At 47.0% G+C, this 21,039-nt stretch overlaps 2 protein-coding genes across 6 annotated transcripts in view; both read left to right on the top strand.

The window, feature by feature from the left end:
- STIM1 (stromal interaction molecule 1) overlaps nucleotides 1–19,103 on the top strand; it is a 183,150-nt gene extending 164,047 nt beyond the window's left edge. The window contains exons 7-14 of one of the 5 annotated variants that reach the window (XM_053900052.1): nucleotides 406–583; nucleotides 8,213–8,380; nucleotides 8,899–8,999; nucleotides 9,278–9,513; nucleotides 10,645–10,737; nucleotides 12,426–12,492; nucleotides 14,842–14,878; nucleotides 17,173–17,336. In XM_053900052.1, coding sequence (XP_053756027.1) covers nucleotides 406–583; nucleotides 8,213–8,380; nucleotides 8,899–8,999; nucleotides 9,278–9,513; nucleotides 10,645–10,737; nucleotides 12,426–12,492; nucleotides 14,842–14,878; nucleotides 17,173–17,217 — 925 coding nt within the window. In that variant the 3' untranslated portion in view covers nucleotides 17,218–17,336. Of the gene's footprint in view, nucleotides 1–405; nucleotides 584–8,212; nucleotides 8,381–8,898; nucleotides 9,000–9,277; nucleotides 9,514–10,644; nucleotides 10,738–12,425; nucleotides 12,829–14,841; nucleotides 14,879–17,172 lie in introns of all 5 variants that reach the window. The other 4 variants (XM_019449619.2, XM_019449621.2, XM_019449618.2 and 1 more) reach the window with 4 other exon arrangements.
- Nucleotides 19,104–20,445: 1,342 nt separating this feature from the next.
- RRM1 (ribonucleotide reductase catalytic subunit M1) overlaps nucleotides 20,446–21,039 on the top strand; it is a 37,575-nt gene continuing 36,981 nt past the window's right edge. The window contains exon 1 of the mRNA XM_019449617.2: nucleotides 20,446–20,706. Coding sequence (XP_019305162.1) covers nucleotides 20,688–20,706 — 19 coding nt within the window. The 5' untranslated portion in view covers nucleotides 20,446–20,687. The remainder of the gene's footprint in view (nucleotides 20,707–21,039) is intronic.

Raw genomic sequence — 21,039 nt, 5'->3', positions numbered from 1 at the left:
CAGATTGGAATTCTAGTCTCTGTTCTACCTGCAATTACTTCCCTTTTCTAAGTCTTAAATCCATACCTGTCCTAGGCTGATAATGATGCAACATATCATTATCTGCAGGGAGGACACATGGAAATACCCTGTAAGCTAGTAGTTGTTAGGATCTTTGTGAGATCCCTCAGAGGAAGGATTCAGATACCCAGGAACCTAGCATGATTACTGGCAGCAAAATGATAAGAAATATGGTAATCACTGTGGTTTCTTTTGGCCCTGAGCTAACTCAGAGCCAGTCAACAGAGTAGGGAGAATATATTCTGAGTGCCAGAGCCCTCATTTTCCTCTTTGATGCCGTGACTCGTGGCGTGTTGGCTGGCACCCCTTGCCTGGCCTTCTCCAGCTCCCTGCATCGCTCCCCAGGCTGCACAAGGCCCAAGAGGAGCACCGCACAGTGGAGGTGGAGAAGGTACATCTGGAGAAGAAGCTGCGTGATGAGATCAACCTTGCCAAGCAGGAAGCCCAGCGGCTGAAGGAGCTGCGGGAGGGTACTGAGAATGAGCGGAGCCGCCAAAAATACGCAGAGGAGGAGTTGGAGCAGGTAGGAGAGTGTACTGCTTCCTGGACACCCTGGGGTGGGGGTGGGAAAAGTGCAGGGCCAAAAGCCTGGCTGGAATGCTTCATGTGCGAGGACTTTGAAATATGCCTCAAAGAATATCTTTAGGAGTTACTAGACTCTTACCAATAATAGTGGAAAAGTTGTAAAAAAAAAAAAAAATGGTCGCTTCATGTGCGAGGACTTTGAAATATGCCTCAAAGAATATCTTTAGGAGTTACTAGACTCTTACCAATAATAGTGGAAAAGTTGTAAAAAAAAAAAAAGGTCACTGTGATTTTCAAAGACTAGGGGATAACAGGTGATAACAGTTATTTTGTTCCCTTTTTATTGAACTATTACATAAAGTGTACCAATCATAAATATACAGCTGGAAAGCTTTCACATAAGCATGTACTTGTATAACCAGCATCCAGATCAAGATAAAGAGTATCTTTTAAGCACCCTAGAAGGCTCACTTTTGCTTCTCTCTGCCTTCTGTCAATATTCCACCAAAAGGTAACTATGGTCATGATCTGTAAACTGGATTTGTTTTGCTTGATTTTGAACTTCACATAAATGGCATTATATGGTATTTTTCTTCGTGTTTGGTTTCTTTTACTCAGCATTATGTCTGTGAGAGTCATCCATGTTACTGTGGGTAGTGGTAGTTGGTTTATTTGCATTGCTAAGTAATTATTCATTGCAGGAGTGTTCTTTAAATTATTTATCCATTCTCCTGTTGGTAGACATTTGAGTTGTTTGCAGTTCTTTTTCTTTTCCTTTTATGAATAACACTGCTATGGACCTCCTGCATATTCTCTTAGCATAAACACTTATTTCTGTTGGATATATAATAGGGAATTTATAAATTTAGCTGTATTAGAAACCTCTAGTTTTCCAAAATGGTTGGACCAGTCCATACTAGTGCCAGCAGTGTGTGAGAGTTCTGGTTGAGCTACAACCTTGGTATTTTTAGGCTTTTTAATTGTATACATTCCGGGATCTAGAGGTATTTCATTGTGATTTTAATATTCATTTTCCTAATGGCTAATAATAATAAATACCTTTTGATAAATTTATTGACCATTTTATTTGGGAATCTCTTCTCATTTTAAAAATTGTGTTACTTGTCTTCTTCTTAGTTGATTTGTAGGAGTTCTTTATATATTCTGGATGTAAGTCTTCATATGTATATATATATATACGTATATATATATATACGTATATATATATACACACACACACACACATATATATATATATATATATATATATATATATATATATATATATATAAAACACAAATCTTTTCCCAGTCAGTAGCTTGTTTTGCTCTCTTAATATTGCTTTTAATGAACAGAAAGCCTTGATTTTAATGAAGTCCAATTTAGTCATTTTTTTTAAGTGGTTGATACTTTTTGTGGCCTCTTTAAGAAATCTTTCCTGATCCCCAAGATATTTTTGTAAATTTTCTTATAGAAGTGTTCTTGTTTTACTTTTCACATTTAGGTTTGTGGTTTATTTCAAATTAGTTTTTGTCTATATGAGGTAGGAAGTCAAGGTTCTTTTTTTTTTTTTTTTCAAGTAGATAATTCTGTTCTGTAGTCTGTCTGTCCTTAAAGCACATTGTCTTCAACTAAGTCTCAATATCAGTAGTAAGTTCTCCAGCATTGTTCTTCAAAATGGCCTTGGCTGTTCTAGGTTCTTTGCATTTCCATAATTAAGCTTGTCATTCTACCACTTCTCCCTACTCCCCCTGCCCCCAAAAAAGCCTTGCTGGGATTTTTATTGGTTTTATATTGAATCTATAGATTAATGTCGGGGAAAATTGACATTTTAACAAAATGATTCTTACAATCCATGAGCATTGTTTATCTTGTCTCCTATTTAGGTCTTTTAAAATTTTTCCCAGCAGTGTTTTGTAGTTTTCAGTGTAGAAGTCTTGCACTTTAAGAAAAATTATTTTAGGGGTACCTGGGTGGCTCAGTTGGTTAAGTGTCTGACTGTTGATCTCAGTTCAGGTTTTGATCTCAGGGTGTGAGTTCAAGCCCCGCGTGTTGGTTCCACGCTGGGTGTGAAGCCTACTGCTCTTATTTTTCTAGCTTTTTAAAAAATTTTTATTTTTTCAGATTTTATTTTTAAGCAATCCGTATACCCAACGTGGGGCTCAAAACTCACAACCCCCAGGTCAAGAGTCGCGTGCTCCACTGACTGAGCCAGTCAGGTGCCCCTTATTTTTCTAGCTTCTTGAGGTGGAAGATTAGGTTATTGATTTTAAACCTTTAATATTTTCCAACAGAGGCATTTAGAACTATAAATTTCTAGCTCAGCACTGCTTTAGCTGCTGCATTTACTAAGTTCTGGTATTTCATATTTTCATTATCATTCAGTTGAAAAGATTTTTTAATTTCTACTGCAATTTTTTTGGGGGGGGGGTGCTCATGGTTGTTTAGGACAAGTGTGTTGATTAGTTTTCAAACACTTGGGGACTTTTCCAGTGATTTTTCTCATTGATTTCTAATTTAATTTCACTGTGGTCAGAGAACATATGCTGTATATTTTCAGTTCTTTCAAATGTGTTGAGACTTGGTTTATGTAAACAGACCAAACAATACAATGGAAAGGTGAAGAGTGTCAGATTGGATAAAAAAACAAAACCCAGTTATCTGCTGTTTACAAGAGATATAAAATGGTAAGGATATAAAATGGGTAAAAGTAAAAGGATGAGAAAAGATATACCATACAAACGCAAAGCAAAATAAAACAGGAGTAGCTATATTACTATCAGACAAAATAGGCTTTAGAGCAAGAAGTATTACTAGAGACAAAAATGGACATTTCATCATGGTAAATGTGTGAATCCAACAGTAACATAACAACGCTTAATTTGTATACATCTAATAATATAGTTTAAAAATATATAAAACAATGAGGCACCTGCGTGGCTCAGTCAGTTAAGCATCTTTCAGTGTAGGTCATGATCTCACACACAGTTTGTGCATTCAAGCCCTGCATTGGCCTCTGTGCAGACAGCTCAGAGCCTGGAGCCTGCTTCGGATTCTGTGTCTCCCTCTTTCTCTGCCCTTCTCCTCACGCTCTGTCTGTCTGTCTCTCTCTCTCTCAAAAATAAATAAACATTAAAAAAAATTTAAAAATATATATATATATATATAAAGCAAGAGCTGAAGGAACTAAAAGTTTAATAGACAAATTTATGGTCAAAGTTAGAGATTTTAAAACACCTCTGTCAAAAATAAGAAGCCAAAAGTATCAGTAAGGATGTGAAAAATGTAAACAAGATTAATCAATTTGACCTTATCAACATATACAGAGCATTCTGCCTGACAACTGCAGAATACACATTTTGTTTCATGTCTGCATATTGCTTCTGTTCCAGTCTCTCCTCTCCTTCTGGGAATCCAGTATTTATGTAAGACCCTTTAACTGGATTCCACTTGTCTCTTATGCTTAGTTGTGTCTTTTTTTTCTCTTCGTGCTTTGGTTTCATTATTTTCTGTGGATTCGTCTTTGAGTTCTCTAATCCTATATTCTGCTGTGAATATTGTGCTGTTTTGTTCAACCCATCCAGTGGAATCCTACTCTCAGATAATGTATTTTTCAGTTCTAGAATGCCTGTTTTACTCTTTTATAGATTCCGGTTTCCTGACCAGAATTTCCATGTTTCCATTTATTGTGTCTATCTCTGTATTTTCTTCACTCATAGTTGAAGTCCTTTTCTGGTGCCTCTCACATTTGGATCACTTATGGGACTGCCTATTTTTCCTCTTGATTATTGGTTATATTTTCCTGCCTCTTCTCATGTCTAGTCATTTATTTTTATTAAATAGTGGACAGTGTGTTTAAAAAATAATAGAGGCTCCAGATGATTTTATCTTCCATCAAATAGAGGCTCCTCCCTTCTTCTGTTAGGTATATAGGGTGAGGATCTAATCACCTCAAGCCAATCAGAAATTGAGCCATGTTGGAGCTGGGTTGTAGTTTTAGAAAGACTTGGTCTAGCACTCGTTTGTCCCTGTTTCTCAGGCATGTTCCTTCCTTTTTCTTGAGAGCTTGTGGATTTCTTTCTCCTGAGCCCTGAAAGACTATGAGAGATTCATTTCTGCCACTTGGAGGATTTTAACTTAGCTCTTTGGCCTCCTGCTCCTCATAGCTTCAAAATTTTGCAGCTGTCTCGAGGGGAGGACCAGGGGTATGTGTGAAGCAGGTCCCTTCCTTCCTACAATGTTTTGTCCCCTAAGTATTATGAAATTATGGGAGATTTTATTCCACCCTTTGACCTAGCTATGTGTTCTCCTGTACAGCCCCAGAACTGAGTAAATGCTCAATGAAGAAAACTGGATGTATGTTTCTAATCTCAATTTCCAATCTGTCATACCAGTACTGTACTACCAACAAAATCTGGGCTGGTTTCTCTAGGCTCCAGTGGAGTCCCCACTGCCCTGGGCCATGCCCAATTATCAGCTCTCACCCAGAACCATCCAATGGCTCCAAGGAAGAAAATGGCTGACAATTATCAACTCATCTTAGAAAGGCTTTTTCCCCTCTTTGGATTTTCAGTTCATCTAGTTCAGTGATTCTCAGACTTTTTGATCTCAGAACTCTTTGACTCTTAAAAATTATTTAGGACCTCAAAGAACATTAAAAAAATTTTTTTTAAGGTTTATTTTTGAGAGGTGGGGGAGGGGCAGAGAGAGACAGAGACACAGAATCTGAAGCAGGCACCAGGCTCTGAGCTATCAGCACAGAGCCTGATGTGGGGCTGAACCCACGAACCATGAGATCCTGACCTGAGCTGAAGTCAGAGGCTTTAACTGACTGAGCCCACAGGTGCCCCATCAAAGAACATTTTTAAAGGGGAAGTCTGTTGCTATTTACCCTGTTAGAAGTTAAAACTGAGAAAATTAAAGAGTATTTATTAATTCAGGGGTGCCTTGCTGGCTCAGTCAGAAGAGCATGCAACTCTTGATCTTGGGGTCATGAGTTCAAGCCCCACATCGGGGGTAGAGATTACTTAAAAAAAAATCTTAAGGGGTGCCTGGGTGGCTCAATCGGTTAAGCGTCTGCCTTCAGCTCAGGTCATGGGCTGATCTGACAGTCAGGTCAGATCTCACAGTTCATGGGTTGAAGCCTTGCATAGGGCTCTGTGCTGACAGCTCGGAGCCTGGAACCTGCTTCAGATTCTGTGTCTCCCTCTCTCTCTGCTCCTCCCCTGCTCACGTTCTGTCTCTCTTTCTCTCAAAAATAAAATAAAACATTAAAAATTTTTAAAAAAAATTTACTAATTCATTTTAAATAAGTGTATTAAACTCCTTATATATCAACACAATATTTTTTTAAAAAATGACTGCATTTTTCAAAATAAAAATAATTTAATGAGAAGTGAGTTTTTTTTTTTTTTTTACAGTTTTACAAATTCTTTTAATGTCAGGCTTAATAGACTGCTGATTCTTATATTAGTGTCTATATTCAATCTGTTATGATATTACTTATCATATAGTCTCTGGAGAAATCTACAGTTCAGTTGTGAGCAAAAGGGAGTGAAAAAGGTAAATAACGTCTTAGTACAATTATGAAAATAGTTTGATCTCACAGATGCTCTGAAAGGATGCACTCAAGGATCCCTGGATCACACTGGAAAAATTGTAGACGTAGTCTTTATAGCTCTCTGATGACTTTGAAAATTTTTCATAATTATAATAATTTGTCTTTCAAGAATTTTGTAATTTTTGTAGCTTAGACAGCTTTCCCCAGATGCTGTGTTGGATCAGAATTATTCTTCTGGCATGACCTACTGCATCCTATGGGGAAGTGGAAGTCAGGGGTAACAAAGCACGTGGTCAGTGGTTATTAACTTTGCTGCGTAGTAGAAGCTATGTAGTAGAACTTGCAGAACATGAGAAAGTATTGATACCTAGGCCAGCACCCCAGATCTGTGAAATCAGAATCTGGGTTTGGGTCCAGATATCAGTATTTTTGAAGTGTGATTCCCCAGGTGATTCCTCACCAGCGTGTGGCAGGTTGAGAACCACAGCTATAGAATAAAAGAATACTGTGACTTGCCCCCCAGCTCTATCTCATTCAGACATTTATTCCTTCTGTGTGGCAGGATGGGTCTGTCTCTGTCTCCTTGCCTCCCATCCTCCCCACCCCACCCCCCACTTCCTTTTCCCTATTTTGTAAGTATTTCTCCTGTTAAACCATTTTGAGCCTGTTAGACCAGCCTTTCCCAACTGTCTCACTGCCCTTCCTTTCCTCTTTTTTCTTTTTCTCTCCATCCTCCCTTGCTCTTAGCTTATCCCATTCCTTTCTCTCCCTTCAAGGTAGAACTTGATAATACATTTTCACACTTGGTGTATTAGACCCTAAGGCATCTGTTCTCCATTTTAAATCTACAAAGCCAGGAGTGGGCTAAGTTATAGTTTCTTTTTCCACTTTTTCAAAGACCGAAAACCAAGTGGGGATTTGTCCTCTCATTGGCTCTCTATGGAATAAAGGTGTTCTGTCCTTAGCTAAGGCCCTCCCAGTCTATCTCAGGCCATGGAGAGAACCTCAGGCCTGCTCTGGGATACTTGCCCCATTGGCAAGTTGGGAATAATACAACTGCCTCTCAATCCCTTTTCTCTGGGATTCTGACCAGCTAAAGGTCAGTGTCTAGGTGGGGAAATTGGGGGTCACTTCTACTGTAGACTGGGTGAGATAGCAAGGGATCCAGTGTGTATAATGTCTGCATGCAATCTCAGACCTTGCATGTTTAGTGCTTCCATGTTTCAGCTTCATGGGATGCTCCTTGCTGAGAAGTCAGTGAGATCTCTGCTTACACATTGCTTCTCTCATGTCTTGGCCTCTTTTGGCAATGCCCATGTTCAAAGTATGTGTGCTGGTTTGTAGAGGGTGCCCTTCAGAGCCTACCTGCCCTGCTCAATGGGAGAATCATAGACAAAACCTCGGGACTACAGGACACTTTGGAGAGCATTCAGGCTATCCCTTTCTGGAATAGCGATCATTTTTAAGGGCTCTCTGACCTGAGCTGTTCACAATACCTCCTCCTGAGATCACCCCTTTACTGTGGTTTGGATTTGCAAGGGAGAAAGTCTTTCCTCACACTAAATTGAGATCTGCTATTGAAAGCACAGGGTCACAGGGCCAGGAGCCGGAATCAGAGTTTTGGATTCCCAGTCAAGTGCTTTTTCTGCCACATGGTGATGTCTTGAGATCTGAGCATAGACCCCCACCTCTCAGAAAGAAGGTGGCTCACTGAGCTGACCTGAGCCTCAAGAGAGCAGGGAGGATTATGGAGATTGGCTGCAGGCCAGGAGAGGCAGCTAATGTGTGGGTACACAATGCTCTAGTCTGGCAGAAAAAAAAAAAAAAAATCTCAATTTGAGATCTGGTTGACACTACTGACTGTGTGACCTTGAGTAGATTACTTTCCTTCTCTGAGTTTGCCTCCTTGTAATATATAAAACACAGAATAATCCTTGCCCTTTCTGCCTCTCGAGAGGGCTGGAAGCTCATACGAGATAGCAGATAAGAACTCAGAATTCTGTGCTATCAGAGGCATCGGAGAGGGTCATGGCAGCAGTAATGGCTCACATCCTCTTGGCTGCACAGGTTCGGGAAGCCCTGAGGAAAGCAGAGAAGGAACTGGAATCACACAGCTCATGGTATGCTCCAGAGGCCCTTCAGAAGTGGCTGCAGCTGACCCACGAGGTGGAGGTGCAGTACTATAACATCAAGAAGCAAAATGCTGAGAAGCAGCTGCTGGTGGCCAAGGAAGGGGTGAGACCTGCCTTCCCACCACTCTCTTCTCTCCTCCTTGCCCCCTCCCCTCACCTGCCCTTCTTCCTCCTCTCCACCTCTCCCTATCCCTCCTGTTGGACAAAGAGATATCCTGGTGCTGGGTTCTGTTTCTTTTCCTGAAAAATAGTTCCTGATGATGTCCTCAAGTTTCTGGAGGAGGGGCTGAGGGCATGGGTGTACTCCCACCTGCCTTCTGGAAAGATGAAGCAAGTGGAGGCAGGTAGAGGGAAAACTCTGCCAGCCCCAGCCCGCCATGGGGCAGAACCCTTATGGGGCTGGGGGACTGTCAGGGGATCCCACTGCTTCTCTCTTTACCTTCATTTTCTTTCCTCCCCCGCTGTTGTCCTTCCCCCTGCCTACCTTTCCCTTCTTCTCTTCCTTTCTCTCATGCAGCCTAAGCTGTGCTAGGAGGAGGAGGACCCAGCCACTGAAAGGCATTTCTCATTGTCCCACCTCTAATCCCTGCTCTGTTTAAGCTGGGGATCTCATTTTTGCAGGCTGAGAAGATAAAAAAGAAGAGAAACACACTCTTTGGCACCTTCCACGTGGCCCACAGCTCTTCCCTGGATGATGTGGATCACAAAATCCTCACTGCGAAGTAAGTAGCACCTGATGCCCAGCTCTGGCAGTGTCCACCCCATCCTCGGAGTTGGAGGGTGTGCGGAGTCTGCAACCCCAGTTCTGCTTCTTCACCGGTAGAGGGGCAGCTCTGGTGTCCTGCCCCGGCCTTTATCCAGCTCCCACCTTGCTCTTGAATTTATGATTTAATTGTGTTTCTTATTTGCACGTATTCCCCCAACCTGTTCCTCTAGGAAGCCTCGTTCCTACCGGGGCTCCCACCCGCCCATGGCTTCAATTCTCTTCCATGTGCTCCAGGCAAGCTCTGAGTGAGGTGACGGCAGCACTGAGGGAGCGCCTGCACCGCTGGCAGCAGATTGAGATCCTCTGTGGCTTCCAGATTGTCAACAATCCTGGCATCCACTCCCTGGTGGCTGCTCTCAACATAGACCCCAGCTGGATGGGCAGCACGCGCCCCAACCCTGCCCACTTCATCATGACCGACGACGTGGATGACATGGATGAGGAGATTGTGTCACCCTTGTCCATGCAATGTAGGTGACCTCTTGGGTGGGGGTGAGGGAAGGGGCCTTTGATGCACCGGTTGAGAAGTGGTTGGCCACTGCTGTGCCTAGAACAGCATATGGGGCGGAGACCAAGGAAGGTAGTTGAGCTCAGGGCCTTGGTTCATAAAGCACAGTTCATGTCAGGATATTCCTCCACAGTTGTGCTCTTGGTGTTGTTTCCATGCTCTATGCTCTGTCTGCCCCTCTGGGTCTATTGTGTTAAGTGTGTCTCCCTTCACTCTTTGTGTTTCTTAAATCCCTTTATTCTCCTTTTTCTCCCCCATGTGCCTTTATAAAAACAATCTCCTTTAGTGGTTCATTATATCAAAATGGTATTCGTTTTGGCTCTTTACTGCTATTATCTGTTTTCATTTTTATATTTGCTCTTAATTGCTAAAGTGGACAAATGGAATGATATCTTTTTCTGGTTTTGTGCGAGGCCCCATAAAGCGGTAGTCCCTTAAAGAGACATAGCCCTACATTCTCCAAGTCAGAAAGACATTCTTGTCCTGGAGGGATCTCCTGCACAAGCATGTCCCCCTGAATTCTTGGACCTCTGCACCCTTTTCTGGGCCTTCCCTCTCCCGTTCCTCCCCTCAAGTGGTGAGAGCTGAGTAGAGCAAAGTCAAAGAGACAACTCTCTGTGGGAAATCTTCAGTGAATGAGGGACTTACCCCTAAGTGGCCCAGTTGAAATTTTCCCTGGATCAGAGGCTATTTTAGATAAATAGAATAGACCTTTACGGAAAAGCTGTTGTCTCGGGCCCACATCCATGGGCCTGGCTTAGGGGCTCACTTTCAGAAAGCCAGATTCTTTCATCAGGCTGGACTCCAGCTACAGACAGGATTTATTTGTAAATTTGTTCAGCAGTACTTTGCCTCTGGCCAAGCTGCTTTGTCACCCTGGTCTGATATCCTATCAGGGCTTTAATCAAAGGCCCAACAAGGTTAGGATCACTGGCAGGCAAGGCTCCCATGTTCCCTGGGTTGGGAGGGATCTTCATTAGCTCTCAGCTACCCAGTCCTTGCCCTGGCCCTCCCCTTATCCCACTGAAAGGTGGGCTGAAGCCCTCTGTAAATCAGATTCTCTTCTCCTTTTGGCCTGGCTGTTGGAACCTAGATGCTGCCTGGCTGATGGGGCGTAGGTTCAGTGACCGCTCTCTCTGCTCAGCATCCGCCGGCTCGGATGATCAGTCCCTCTGGAAATACCCGGGTTTGAGGAGCCCCTTTGGGGCTTTTGTTTTTCCAACTTTTGGGACTAAACCAACACTCCTACCCCTGAGCTCCTTTTCCTGCCTGCCTCACTCCCCTGCCTGCTCCCTCTATTCCCTTGGCACTATCCCTACTAACTGCAGGGAGAGGTTCAGGGGTGAGAAGAATCAGCCTGCTCAGCTGAGGGCTGGAGAGAGAACACCCATAGTGAGGGAAGGCTTGGGCTTCTCCTTCCGGCCCAGCTAGACAGAAGTCCTGGTGGCCCTTCTTCTAGCTGGGCTGGGATAGAAAGAGAGAAGGAAAGATCCTTCCTTTCTTTTCTCTTTTTCATGTTTCTCCCTTTTCCTCTCTTTCCCCCTTACTTCTCCCTTTGCCTCTTCCTTTTCCATGCTGCTTCTTCCTCTTCTGCCTCCCTTTCGATGCCTTGAAAGCCACCAGCCATAGAAGCCCTGCCTCCCCAGCTCTCCATCACTGTGGACCTGTGTTCTCTCCCTCACGGAGCCTCCATGGCTTCTGGCACCCATGTCACGTGGCTCATTCTCCCATCTTTAGGGAGAAGGTGGGGAGGCCCACCTCTCAGGGTAGAGGAAAAAAAACAAAGGTAGAAATTCTGTTTTCAGCTGGAGCTGGAAGTGAGCCCAAGGGGGATGCTCTAGCACATTCCTAAGTTACCTGGTGCCCGTATACTCCTTCCCTGGGCATGGTGGCCATCGTCTTCCAAGAGCCTGATTTGTAGCATTATTCCAGGAGCTGGCTCTGTGTTGTCTGCATGCTTGTTAGAAGAAATTTGGAAAGTGAAAAGTGAAAAAGTGCAGAAGAAAAAGGCACACCTAGTCCCACTGTATTTGAACAGCTTTTTTCCTACAGTCTCCTGTCTGTGAAATTTTTAATAATTTTTTATGTGGTCAAGATAATAATGACCACTACCATTTGTTGAGTGCCATGAACTGTGACAGGTACTTTAAATACACTCTCTTGAAGCGTCACAACAACCCTGCAGAATTTTATAAACTAGGTCTCAAACTAGGGAAACTAGTTGCACAAGGTCGCGGCTACAAGTGGGAAGGCCTTACTTCAAACTCGAGTCTTTTGTGTCCTGTAGTTCAAGGTATTTCTTTCATGTATCCTTTTGTCTCCCCTGAGCATTTCAGTAGGTATTTTTGTATGTTTTTCAAATCTTAAGCAGAATTTTTAATAGCTGTATAGTCTTCCGACAATCAGATATATTATCATTTTCAATTTTATGTGTATTTTCATACGATTATTAATACTTATGTGATGAGCATGTGTGTGTATAGATCCTTGTCTGAACTGTGAATTACTTCCTGAGGTTGGCTTTCTAAAAAGGCTGGTTCTTAGTGCTCTCCCGGACCTCGTCCCACACCCCCTCCCACCCTGCCTGGCCCGTTTCCTCCCACTAACTGCCCTGCCTCTCCTCTCTAATAATATTGGCCCTCGGTATCCTTCCATTGCAGTTGCCACTAAAACTGACCTGGGCACCTCATCTTCAATGTCCCCTTCCTTTTAGGACCCCTGGTGGGAGGTTTTCGGGAGGAGGTGCCCCGTTCTCCAGATTGGGCACCAAGGGCCGAGCGGTCTGCAGCAAGCCTTTCTCCAGGGGCACACCTGCTTGGCTGCCAGCCCCGAGGAGGTCGGCCCCTCCTGACACTTTCTTTACTCTCCTTGCAGCTCCCACCCTGCAGTGCAGTGTCCGGCAGCGCCTGACGGAACCACAGCACGGCCTGGGATCTCAGAGGTTGGTAGAGGGCGAGGCTGGCCACTTCTTGACAAGCCGGGTCTCTCTGCGGCGAATGCGCAGCCTTTCATCTGGACAGTCTTTCAGTTCTGAAGGCCACGGGACCAGCTCTCCACCTGCCTCTGCTTCTTCTTCCTGTTCCTCTACCACCACCACCACCACCTCCTCCTCCACCACCACCACCACCACCACCTTCACCACCTCCATCACCAACGTCCATGTTCACCCTGTCTATTACCACCACAGCACTTCCTATTTCCTCCAGATGAAGCCCTACCCTGACCCATCCCCTGCTGACAGCACCGCTGTGATGCCTGGGCATTCAGAGAGCTTGGGGTATCGGCTGTCTCTCTTCTCTTCCTTGCCTTTCTGCTGCCTTTACCTTGGCCTCTGCCTGCTGGCTGCTGCTTGGTCAGCTGTGGGGGTGTGTGCATTGGGGCATCTTCTCCTGGTCCTGCCCTTTCCCAGCCCTGGGCTCCTTCTTAAGTTCAGCCTAACTCCCCACAACTTTGTTCCCTTCTCTGTTTGGGGTTTTGCTGACTCTAAAAATGAGTACAACGCCCCTCCCTCACGGTCCTATTGCACTTTTGCCTAAACTTTGCACTTTCACATCCGTTGTTTCCATGGAGTCTTTACTTCCTTTACTCCTTCAATAGAACATTTATTGATACCTGCTCTGGGCCAGGCTCTGCTGGGCATGGGGATTCACAGATGATAAGATACAATCCCAGCCATCAAGACTCACAGTCTGGTCCGGGAGAGGTACATAAATAATTACGGAACAGTCTGAGAAGTGCTATGGGGTGCTGAGGAGGGAGTGACTAACAGTGTGCACCTGGGTGGAAGGCTTCACAAAAGAGGTGACATCTGTGCTAACACCCTGTGCAGGAAAAGGAGGAAGTATAGTCTAGGCAAAGGAAGGTTTAATGTGCAGAGGCGTGGAGGTTCAAGAGAATATGATGTATTTGTGGTTAGAACCTTGGGCGTGTGTTGGTGGGAAAGGGTGGTAGATGAGGCTAGGAGGAGGAGGGGCTCCAAGAGGCTTGGGCATTGCCCTTTAGGAGATGGAGAATTCCAAAAGGGTTTTAAAAAGGAAGAGAATCATGGGGCGCCTGGATGGCTCAGTTGGTTGAGCATCTGACTCTTGATTTCAGCTCAGGTCATGATCCCAGGGTCATGGGATCCAGCCCCAGATCGGGCTCCATGCTGAGCATGAAGCCTGCTTAAGATTCTCCCTCTCTCTCTGTCTCTCCTCACCCCCCTTCCTTTGCCCCTCTCACCAGCTTGTGCGCTCTTTGTCTCTCAAATAAAAATAAAAGGAAGAGAATCAGATTTGCACTTTAGAAATAACATTTTTGTGGCCTGTATAAAGAAGAGAAGGGGAGACTACAGAAATCTGGAAGTCACCAAGGTAGACCAGTAGGGGAGGTAGTGAGGTCTAGGCATTGGAAAGGAGAGGTTTAATTTGGTAACTGGCTGAGATGGGGGTGGAGGAGAAGGAGGAGTCTAGGATGACACCCAGGTTTCTAGCTGGGGTGGCTGCATGGATATGGTAACCTTCATGGAATTAGGGAACTGAAGAGGGGAAATGGGTTCAGGGGTTTTAGACAAGAAAAGTTTATAGGTGGGGCCAGCATAAAGTACTCACTTTCAGAATAGGAATTTAAGGTTCTGAAAAGTTAAGTAAATTTCCCCACGTCCCACAGCTAATTAGTAACAGAACAGAGTAGAACTTGACTTTCCATTCCAGGGCACTCTAGGTATTTTTGTCCTTCCACAAGGTCTCAATAACTGCACTGTGTAAGAGTTGGTGAAAGGCTTTCTCCCACAGCCTGCTCTAGCAGCTACCTCAGGAGATAGGCTAGGGTCAGAGATAAGAGAATTCACTTTGCCTGGAACAAGCTTAGGGGAGACTCAGAAAGTCCCTCTCCTCTGGAGGGACCTCTCATCTCTGAAGTTGAGACATGACCAGCCCTGGCCTCAGGGCTGCAGCCTGCTGATGCCGTTGCTGACTTCTGGCTGTGCTTCACTCAGGAAGCCAGTCTCTCTCTGTGTTAGCCTAGAGGGCTGTTCCTTGTCTTTTACAAAGGGACTGCCTTTGCTAGCACTTTCACCCTGCAGAGTGGCTCATATTCATCCTCATCCTCATTTTCATCCAGAAGCCTAGGCTGGGAGACTGCCCCTCCCAATACAGGCGGAGAGGGCTGGATGGGGTCTGGGGCATTAGGGGATGCTGTGGATCTCAAGCTCCAAGGCCCAAGCTGAGGGCAATGGGGAGGGGCGGGTGGGGAGGTACCTGCACCCACCTGGCCTGTTCACTACTTAATTTTCTTTTGCACCATGCACCAGAGGATCGTCTCTAAAGACAAACAGGCTCTCTAGTAAGGTTAGTAGCTTGGTATGGGAGCCCAAGGCAACCCAGCCTTTGGGGAGGGACACCTTCTGGCGCCTGAGTGTCTCAAAGATCCAGGGAGGGAAAGTGAGCTTTGCCTCAGCAGGGCTTTTACCTCCAGGGTGTGACACCTGGGCTTCCTCCAGGCTTTTTTCTTGCATTGGAAAGTCTTAGCTTATAACTGATGACAAGGCATGGGGGGACGGGAATCATGGCCAACTGGAGCTGTAGGCCACGAGGAGTGAGGCTGGGAGGTCCCCCAACCCCCTGACCACTCTTCCTTGGCATTAGAAATGTAGGCTTCTGGGGTTCTCACGTCATCAGCGTAGATGGCCCCCTTTCCAGTGCTGCTGCCCCCCAGAACTGTCTCGGCACCTTGCTCACTGGCTCATTATGTGTGTGGAAAAGGCAGGATATGGAGAGCATCATCTTGGAACTTAAGGAAACAAGGGCATATTTAGATGGAAGAAAGGACAGTGTCAGATATAGGAAACCAAATATGAGACTGAATACTAGTAAACAGTAGAGTATGTGGCTGAAACAGGATTTGTAGAATGGAATTGGAGCTGGGATTGTTCTCTGCTGTTCCTTGTCTCCAGGAAGATACTGGCCCATGGGGTAGCTGCTTAGTTAGTTGTTTCCTGTTGAGAATTAACCCTACACTAGCTATGAGCCAACCTTCTGCTTTTGCCTATTTTAAGGGCCTGGTGCCTTCCCTGATTTTTGACCCCCAGCCTCCTCCTTTCCAGATCCTGTGGTGCTCTCCCCTACCACTCCTGACTCTTTTCCTTTGGCTTCCTGACCTGGATGCTTAAGCATTTCCCTTAGCCCTCTCCTCTGCCTCTACTGTGGTTGTCAGGCCTCTGGAAAAGCAGAGGGAGGGTTAAGGGACTGACAGGGGACCCCTCATATTTACCCTTTTGTCTGTAGAGGCAGGAGAGGAGGCATCGGGAATTGGTTGATGGGCCTTCTTAGGAGTAGCCAGCCCCTTCGGGGTCTCAGCTTTCTGGACTAACCTTGGTGTGTGCATGTCCAGTGTGCGGTGCCACATCCCCATAACAGCCTTGCAAAGAAACCTCTTGTGACTGGCCCACAATGGGTCTTCCAGCTTGATTGGCCTCATCATCTTCATTCCCACATACTTCCTACATTTCCAAGTGATTTGCTAACATACTTGATCCTCCAAACAGCCTTGCAAGATCACTCAATTGGTATTATCTTCATTTGGCCAAAACTGAGGACCAGCAAGGTTAGATGACTTAAGTTTAAGGTCACACAACAAGCCTCAGGCAGAGATGGAAATCGAAACAGACCTTCTGACATCTAGTGGCAGCTCTTTGGAACCACTGCTACTTAAAAGACCGATGTGCTGTGTTTCTGCACCTGCCTGCACTGTCCCTCTCACAGAGCTCTGAAAAAGACCCCACCTTTCCAGCTGCCAGCCGACTTTGGTTTGAACTCAGAAACACTTCTCTGTGACCCACTTTGAATCCTGTGAGAGGGTTGAAAGAGGCAGCATCCTGACCTTTTGGGGTGGATAAGGGATTGTTTGCAAGGCTGTTCTAACCTTCTCCTCCCCAGCCTGTGTCAGGCCCACTTACTACTGCATGTACCCTGTTCCTTGGGGCTTGGCCCAGACTGGATGTATCCCAGGGTGTGACAGGAGTCCGTGGGGGAGAAAGTCATGGAAAATGGTGACCCAGAGCAATATGTGGGCTCTGGGTTGGCTTAAGGTTGAGTCCTAAGAAATCTAGCCACTTGTGGGAAGGAAGAGATTTTATTGAGGATGCCTGGGGAACTTAAGCCTACAGTTGCAGCAGTTTAGGGCCTGGCCACTCAGCAGGGTGGGGGCCCGTCACTAGAAAGCCCTTTGCCAGACAGATGATGGTATAATGATGTTTGGTTTTGCTTCTTGTTTGTCTCTTTTCTCTCTACCACTCTTCCCTTTCTTTCTCCCCTTGTCCTTATTTCTATTTGTTCCTCCTTTTGCCTTTCTTTCTCCCTGCTTTTACTCTCCCCTCTGTGTCTCTTCCCCATCCTGTCCCCATTCCCTATTCCTGCCGCCTCTCTTATCCTGTACTTAACGGCCTACTCAACTTCCTTCTCTTTCTCATCCTTCTCTCTCACCCACCTGTCTGTTCATCCTCTTTTCTCTCTCCTGCCCCTCTTTCCATCCCCATTCCCTACCCCATCCTTGTCTTCTCATGCTGTTCCTCTCTCCTCTTCACCTTCTCCCCATTCCCCTATCCTGTATGTGTCCCTTTCCTCCTCTCTGCCCTGTCTTGCAGGGATTTGACCCTTTCCGATTCGGAGTCCTCCCTCCACATGAGTGACCGCCAGCGTATGGCCCCCAAGCCTCCTCAGATGGTCCGTGCTGCAGATGAGGCCCTCAACGCCATGACCTCCAATGGCAGCCACCGGCTGATTGAGGGGGTCCACCCCGGGTCTTTGGTGGAGAAACTGCCTGACAGCCCTGCTCTGGCCAAGAAGGCACTACTGGCGCTGAACCATGGGCTGGACAAGGCCCACAGCCTGATGGAGCTGAGCCCCTCAGCCCCACCTGGTGGCTCTCCACTTTTGGATTCTTCCCGTTCTCACAGCTCCAGTTCCCCAGACCCAGACACACCATCTCCGGTTGGGGACGGCAGAGCCCTGCAGGCTAGCCGAAATACACGCATTCCCCATCTGGCTGGCAAGAAGGCTGTGGCTGAGGAGGATAATGGCTCCATTGGTGAGGAGACAGACTCCAGCCCAGGCCGGAAGAAGTTTCCCCTCAAAATCTTTAAGAAGCCTCTTAAGAAGTAGTCAGGATGAGAGTGGCAGTGGCGGGACAGCTTGCCCTTCCCTGGTCTTCTGCCTCTCTTTCTTCCCCTTCCAAGATCCCTGGCCCCTAGAGTGGGGCATGGGAGGGGCTGGCCCAGGGGCCTCGGCACTGTACATACCTGCCCCCCCCATCCTTGGGTCCTTCAACATTATTTATTAACTGACCACCATGGCCTGCCTGCCCTGCCCTCCCACCCACGGGCTGCCGCTGCCACTCCCTCTCTACTTCAGTGCATGTCTTAGTTGCTGTCCCCTCAGCTCCCAGCTCCACTTCTGGGGTCCAGCTTCTGTCTCTGCTGTCCCAGTTATGAAGTTTGGTTTCTTGTTTCTCTGTGTTTCCTGCTTTCAGGCTCCTCCCTCCCACCACTCCGCAACTTCCCCTAGCAGCTTGGGAGGGGGGAAGATAGGAGGAGAAACTTCTGACGTCTGTGCCTCAGACCTGTTCCACCCCATCTACGATGGTTCTGTTTGCCTCAGACTGGGGCGGGCCTAGGGTCTATTGCTTGAGGTTTGTTCTTTGGGAGTGTGGTGGGCCAGAAGGAAACTTGGCCTGGAGCTCTCTTGAGCCTCTAGGGGTCCATGGGGGAGTGGAACACATTCCCAGAGAATAAGCTACTAGAGAATTTTGAAGAGAGGCCAGGCTAGGGGGTAGGTTGGGAGAGACTCCTCTTAGTTGGAGCATGAGTAGATGCCAGAGTTGTGGGCTATAAGGTAGTCACCTTTTCTCTCTACTCTCACCCACACCTGCGTCTTTCTTATCCCTGCTCCCCCATACTGCAGGAGGGTTTGACTATAAGAGGTGCTGCCCAAATGCTCCCCCAAGCATCAGTACTCCTGGAGCTCAGGACAAATGGCTCCCCTGGCCATGGGAGTCTCAGCCATGATACAGGGCTCAAATGGGGCCCTGAAATGGTTGGGCAGGATATTGTTGCATTTGAACCAAAAAACATTTTTAAATTGAAAAAAAAGATCTCCTGAATTTCCCAAGTGCCTGCACCACATACTCCCCTTGTCAGACCCCATTTTCATGTTACTGCATAGCTTGGGCCAGAGGCTCAAAAAGGACACAGCTGGTTTAGGGAAGGGGGTGGCTAAGGAAGATGTAGGTGAGGGCAGCTGTGTGACCTCTTCCCCCACTCCCTTCCCACCCTCTAGACAAGTCTCTCCCTTACCTGTTTTTGCTATGGCTGTAAAGGTATTTTCCTGTTGCCCCACTCCCTCCCATGCCTTTACTCTGGGATCCTATTTGGGGCCTGGGGTGCAGGCACCTGGGGCTGGTCTTAGGAGGGTGCTAGGCTGCAGACTGCCTTGTACCCCCTGGGCACCCTCACATGGGTTTTTCTGTGTTATTTCATAAGACTCTTTGAAGTCCAATAAAGCATGTAGGAGATTTTAACCTCTGCTGGCTTTGACTCTCATTGTGTTCTCTGGCATAGCAGACAGGATGAAGAGACTATTTCTCCTTGGCCAAGGAAAAATGAAACTAACACACGTACCCAAAAGCTCTCTGGATAGGGTTACCAGATGAAATACAGGATGCCTGCCTGGTTTAATGGAATTTCTGATAAATAAAAACGTTTTTAGTATAATTATGTCCCCTGCAACATTTGGGACACGTTATTTTTGTTTGGTAAATCTGGCAACCCCATCCACCCTTAACCTATCTATCCCATGTCTTGTCTATCACCTTTGTCTTTTTAAATTACTTCACAGGGAGCTTGGGGTGTATCTGGAGGGCAGTGAAAAACCAATGAAAGGTTTTAGAAATCGATGCCACGTGAGCTTTCATAAAAATTAGTTTGTGTAGCCTAATCAGAAGCTTTTACATCAGTCTTGTATATTTCGTCTCTTACCCATTCTTACCCCCCACATTCAGTCACCAAGCACAGTCCATTCTGCTTCCACAAGGCCTTACTGCTGACCCTGTTTCTGCCACCACCCGCTGGAGAATTATAAAAGCCCTGCTCTGCTCAAACTCTTCCAGAGTTCCCATTCCGTCAGGATAAAATTCAATGCCCTTGGCCTAGCAAGGCTCTCTTCCAAGGATTTAGTGCCAGATTTCCTCCGACCTAGAGCGTGGGCCTCCTGGCTGCCTCCAGCTCTGGATCGAAGGCTACAGCCCACATTGGACAGCAGTCGGGTTATTATATTCTAACAGTCCTCAGGACAAGAAAGGGTTTTTGGATGGTTGGGTTTTTATTTCAAAAACACCTGAACCGGGGCGCCTGGGTGGCTCAGTCGGTTAAGTGGCCGACTTCAGCTCAGGTCACGATCTCGCGGTCCGTGAGTTCAAGCCCCGCGTCGGGCTCTGGGTTGATGGCTCAGAGCCTGGAGCCTGCTTCCGATTCTGTGTCTCCCTCTCTCTCTGCCCCTCCCCTGTTCATGCTCTGTCTCTCTCTGTCTCAAAAATGAATAAACGTTTAAAAAAAAATTTAAAACAAAAAACAAAAACACCTGAACCATCTTGTTCTCGGCGGGGGCGCGCCAACGAGGAGGGCGGGGCCGGGCCTGGCGGGTTCTGCGCGCAGCGCGGGGTTCCTGTCCCAGATTCCTCTATGCCCACACTCAACATGGCGGCGGGAGAACCGCGTTCCCGCCGGGAGTGCCCACACCCAATGTGGCCGCGGGAAAGGCGCAGTATCTAGGGCCCTGCCCATACCCAAGATGGCGGCTACTGGGGCGAGGCTTACTTGGGCTTTACTAGCCCTGCCCACTAGCCAGGGCGCAGGCAGCGTCGAGTAACGTCATTCGAGCTCCGTCGCGCCGCTTTTGCGTCTTGGGTGGCGGGAGCGGGAAGGGGATTCGGATTGTCGCGCCTCCGCTCCGTGGAGGAAAGTGCTCTCTGGCCCCAAATCCAGTCCCTGCACCTGAGTACCCCCAGGAACCCGACCCTTCGCACCCTACTACCTTCTCGATCCCGCCGGCGCCTCAGAGCTGCAGTCCCGTCTCGAATCCCTCAGCGCTTCAGCCACTAGCCGCGATGCATGTGATCAAGCGAGGTAAGCCGGGGAGGGGGCGGCGAGTTAGTGGGGGGCAGGTAAAGGGGTCGCGGGCTGCCGCCGCCCTTGCAGTCGGCGGCGCCCGCCCGCCCGCCTCCACCGCTTCCCGCCCTGCCCGCAGAGGCTTCCCGCCCTGTCAAGCCCGCTCGGCCTCTGGCTTGCGTCAGTCTGACCCTCCCACCCCCCACAAGGCCTTCAGTCTGAGCCCCCTCGGCTTTGTCATCCTGGCGCCTTTCTAAAGAATAATACCTCCCCTTTATCGGGTGGTTCCTGTGTGAGCCGAGCACTTTCCAGGCAGTGTTTATTAGCTCCTCTTCTCAGGTGAAGAATCTG

The sequence above is a fragment of the Panthera pardus genome, unplaced genomic scaffold (assembly GCF_024362965.1).
Source record: "Panthera pardus isolate Hobbes unplaced genomic scaffold, ASM2436296v1 HiC_scaffold_12, whole genome shotgun sequence".
NCBI lineage: Eukaryota > Metazoa > Chordata > Mammalia > Carnivora > Felidae > Panthera > Panthera pardus.
This window is presented reverse-complemented; position numbering and strand designations above follow the sequence as displayed.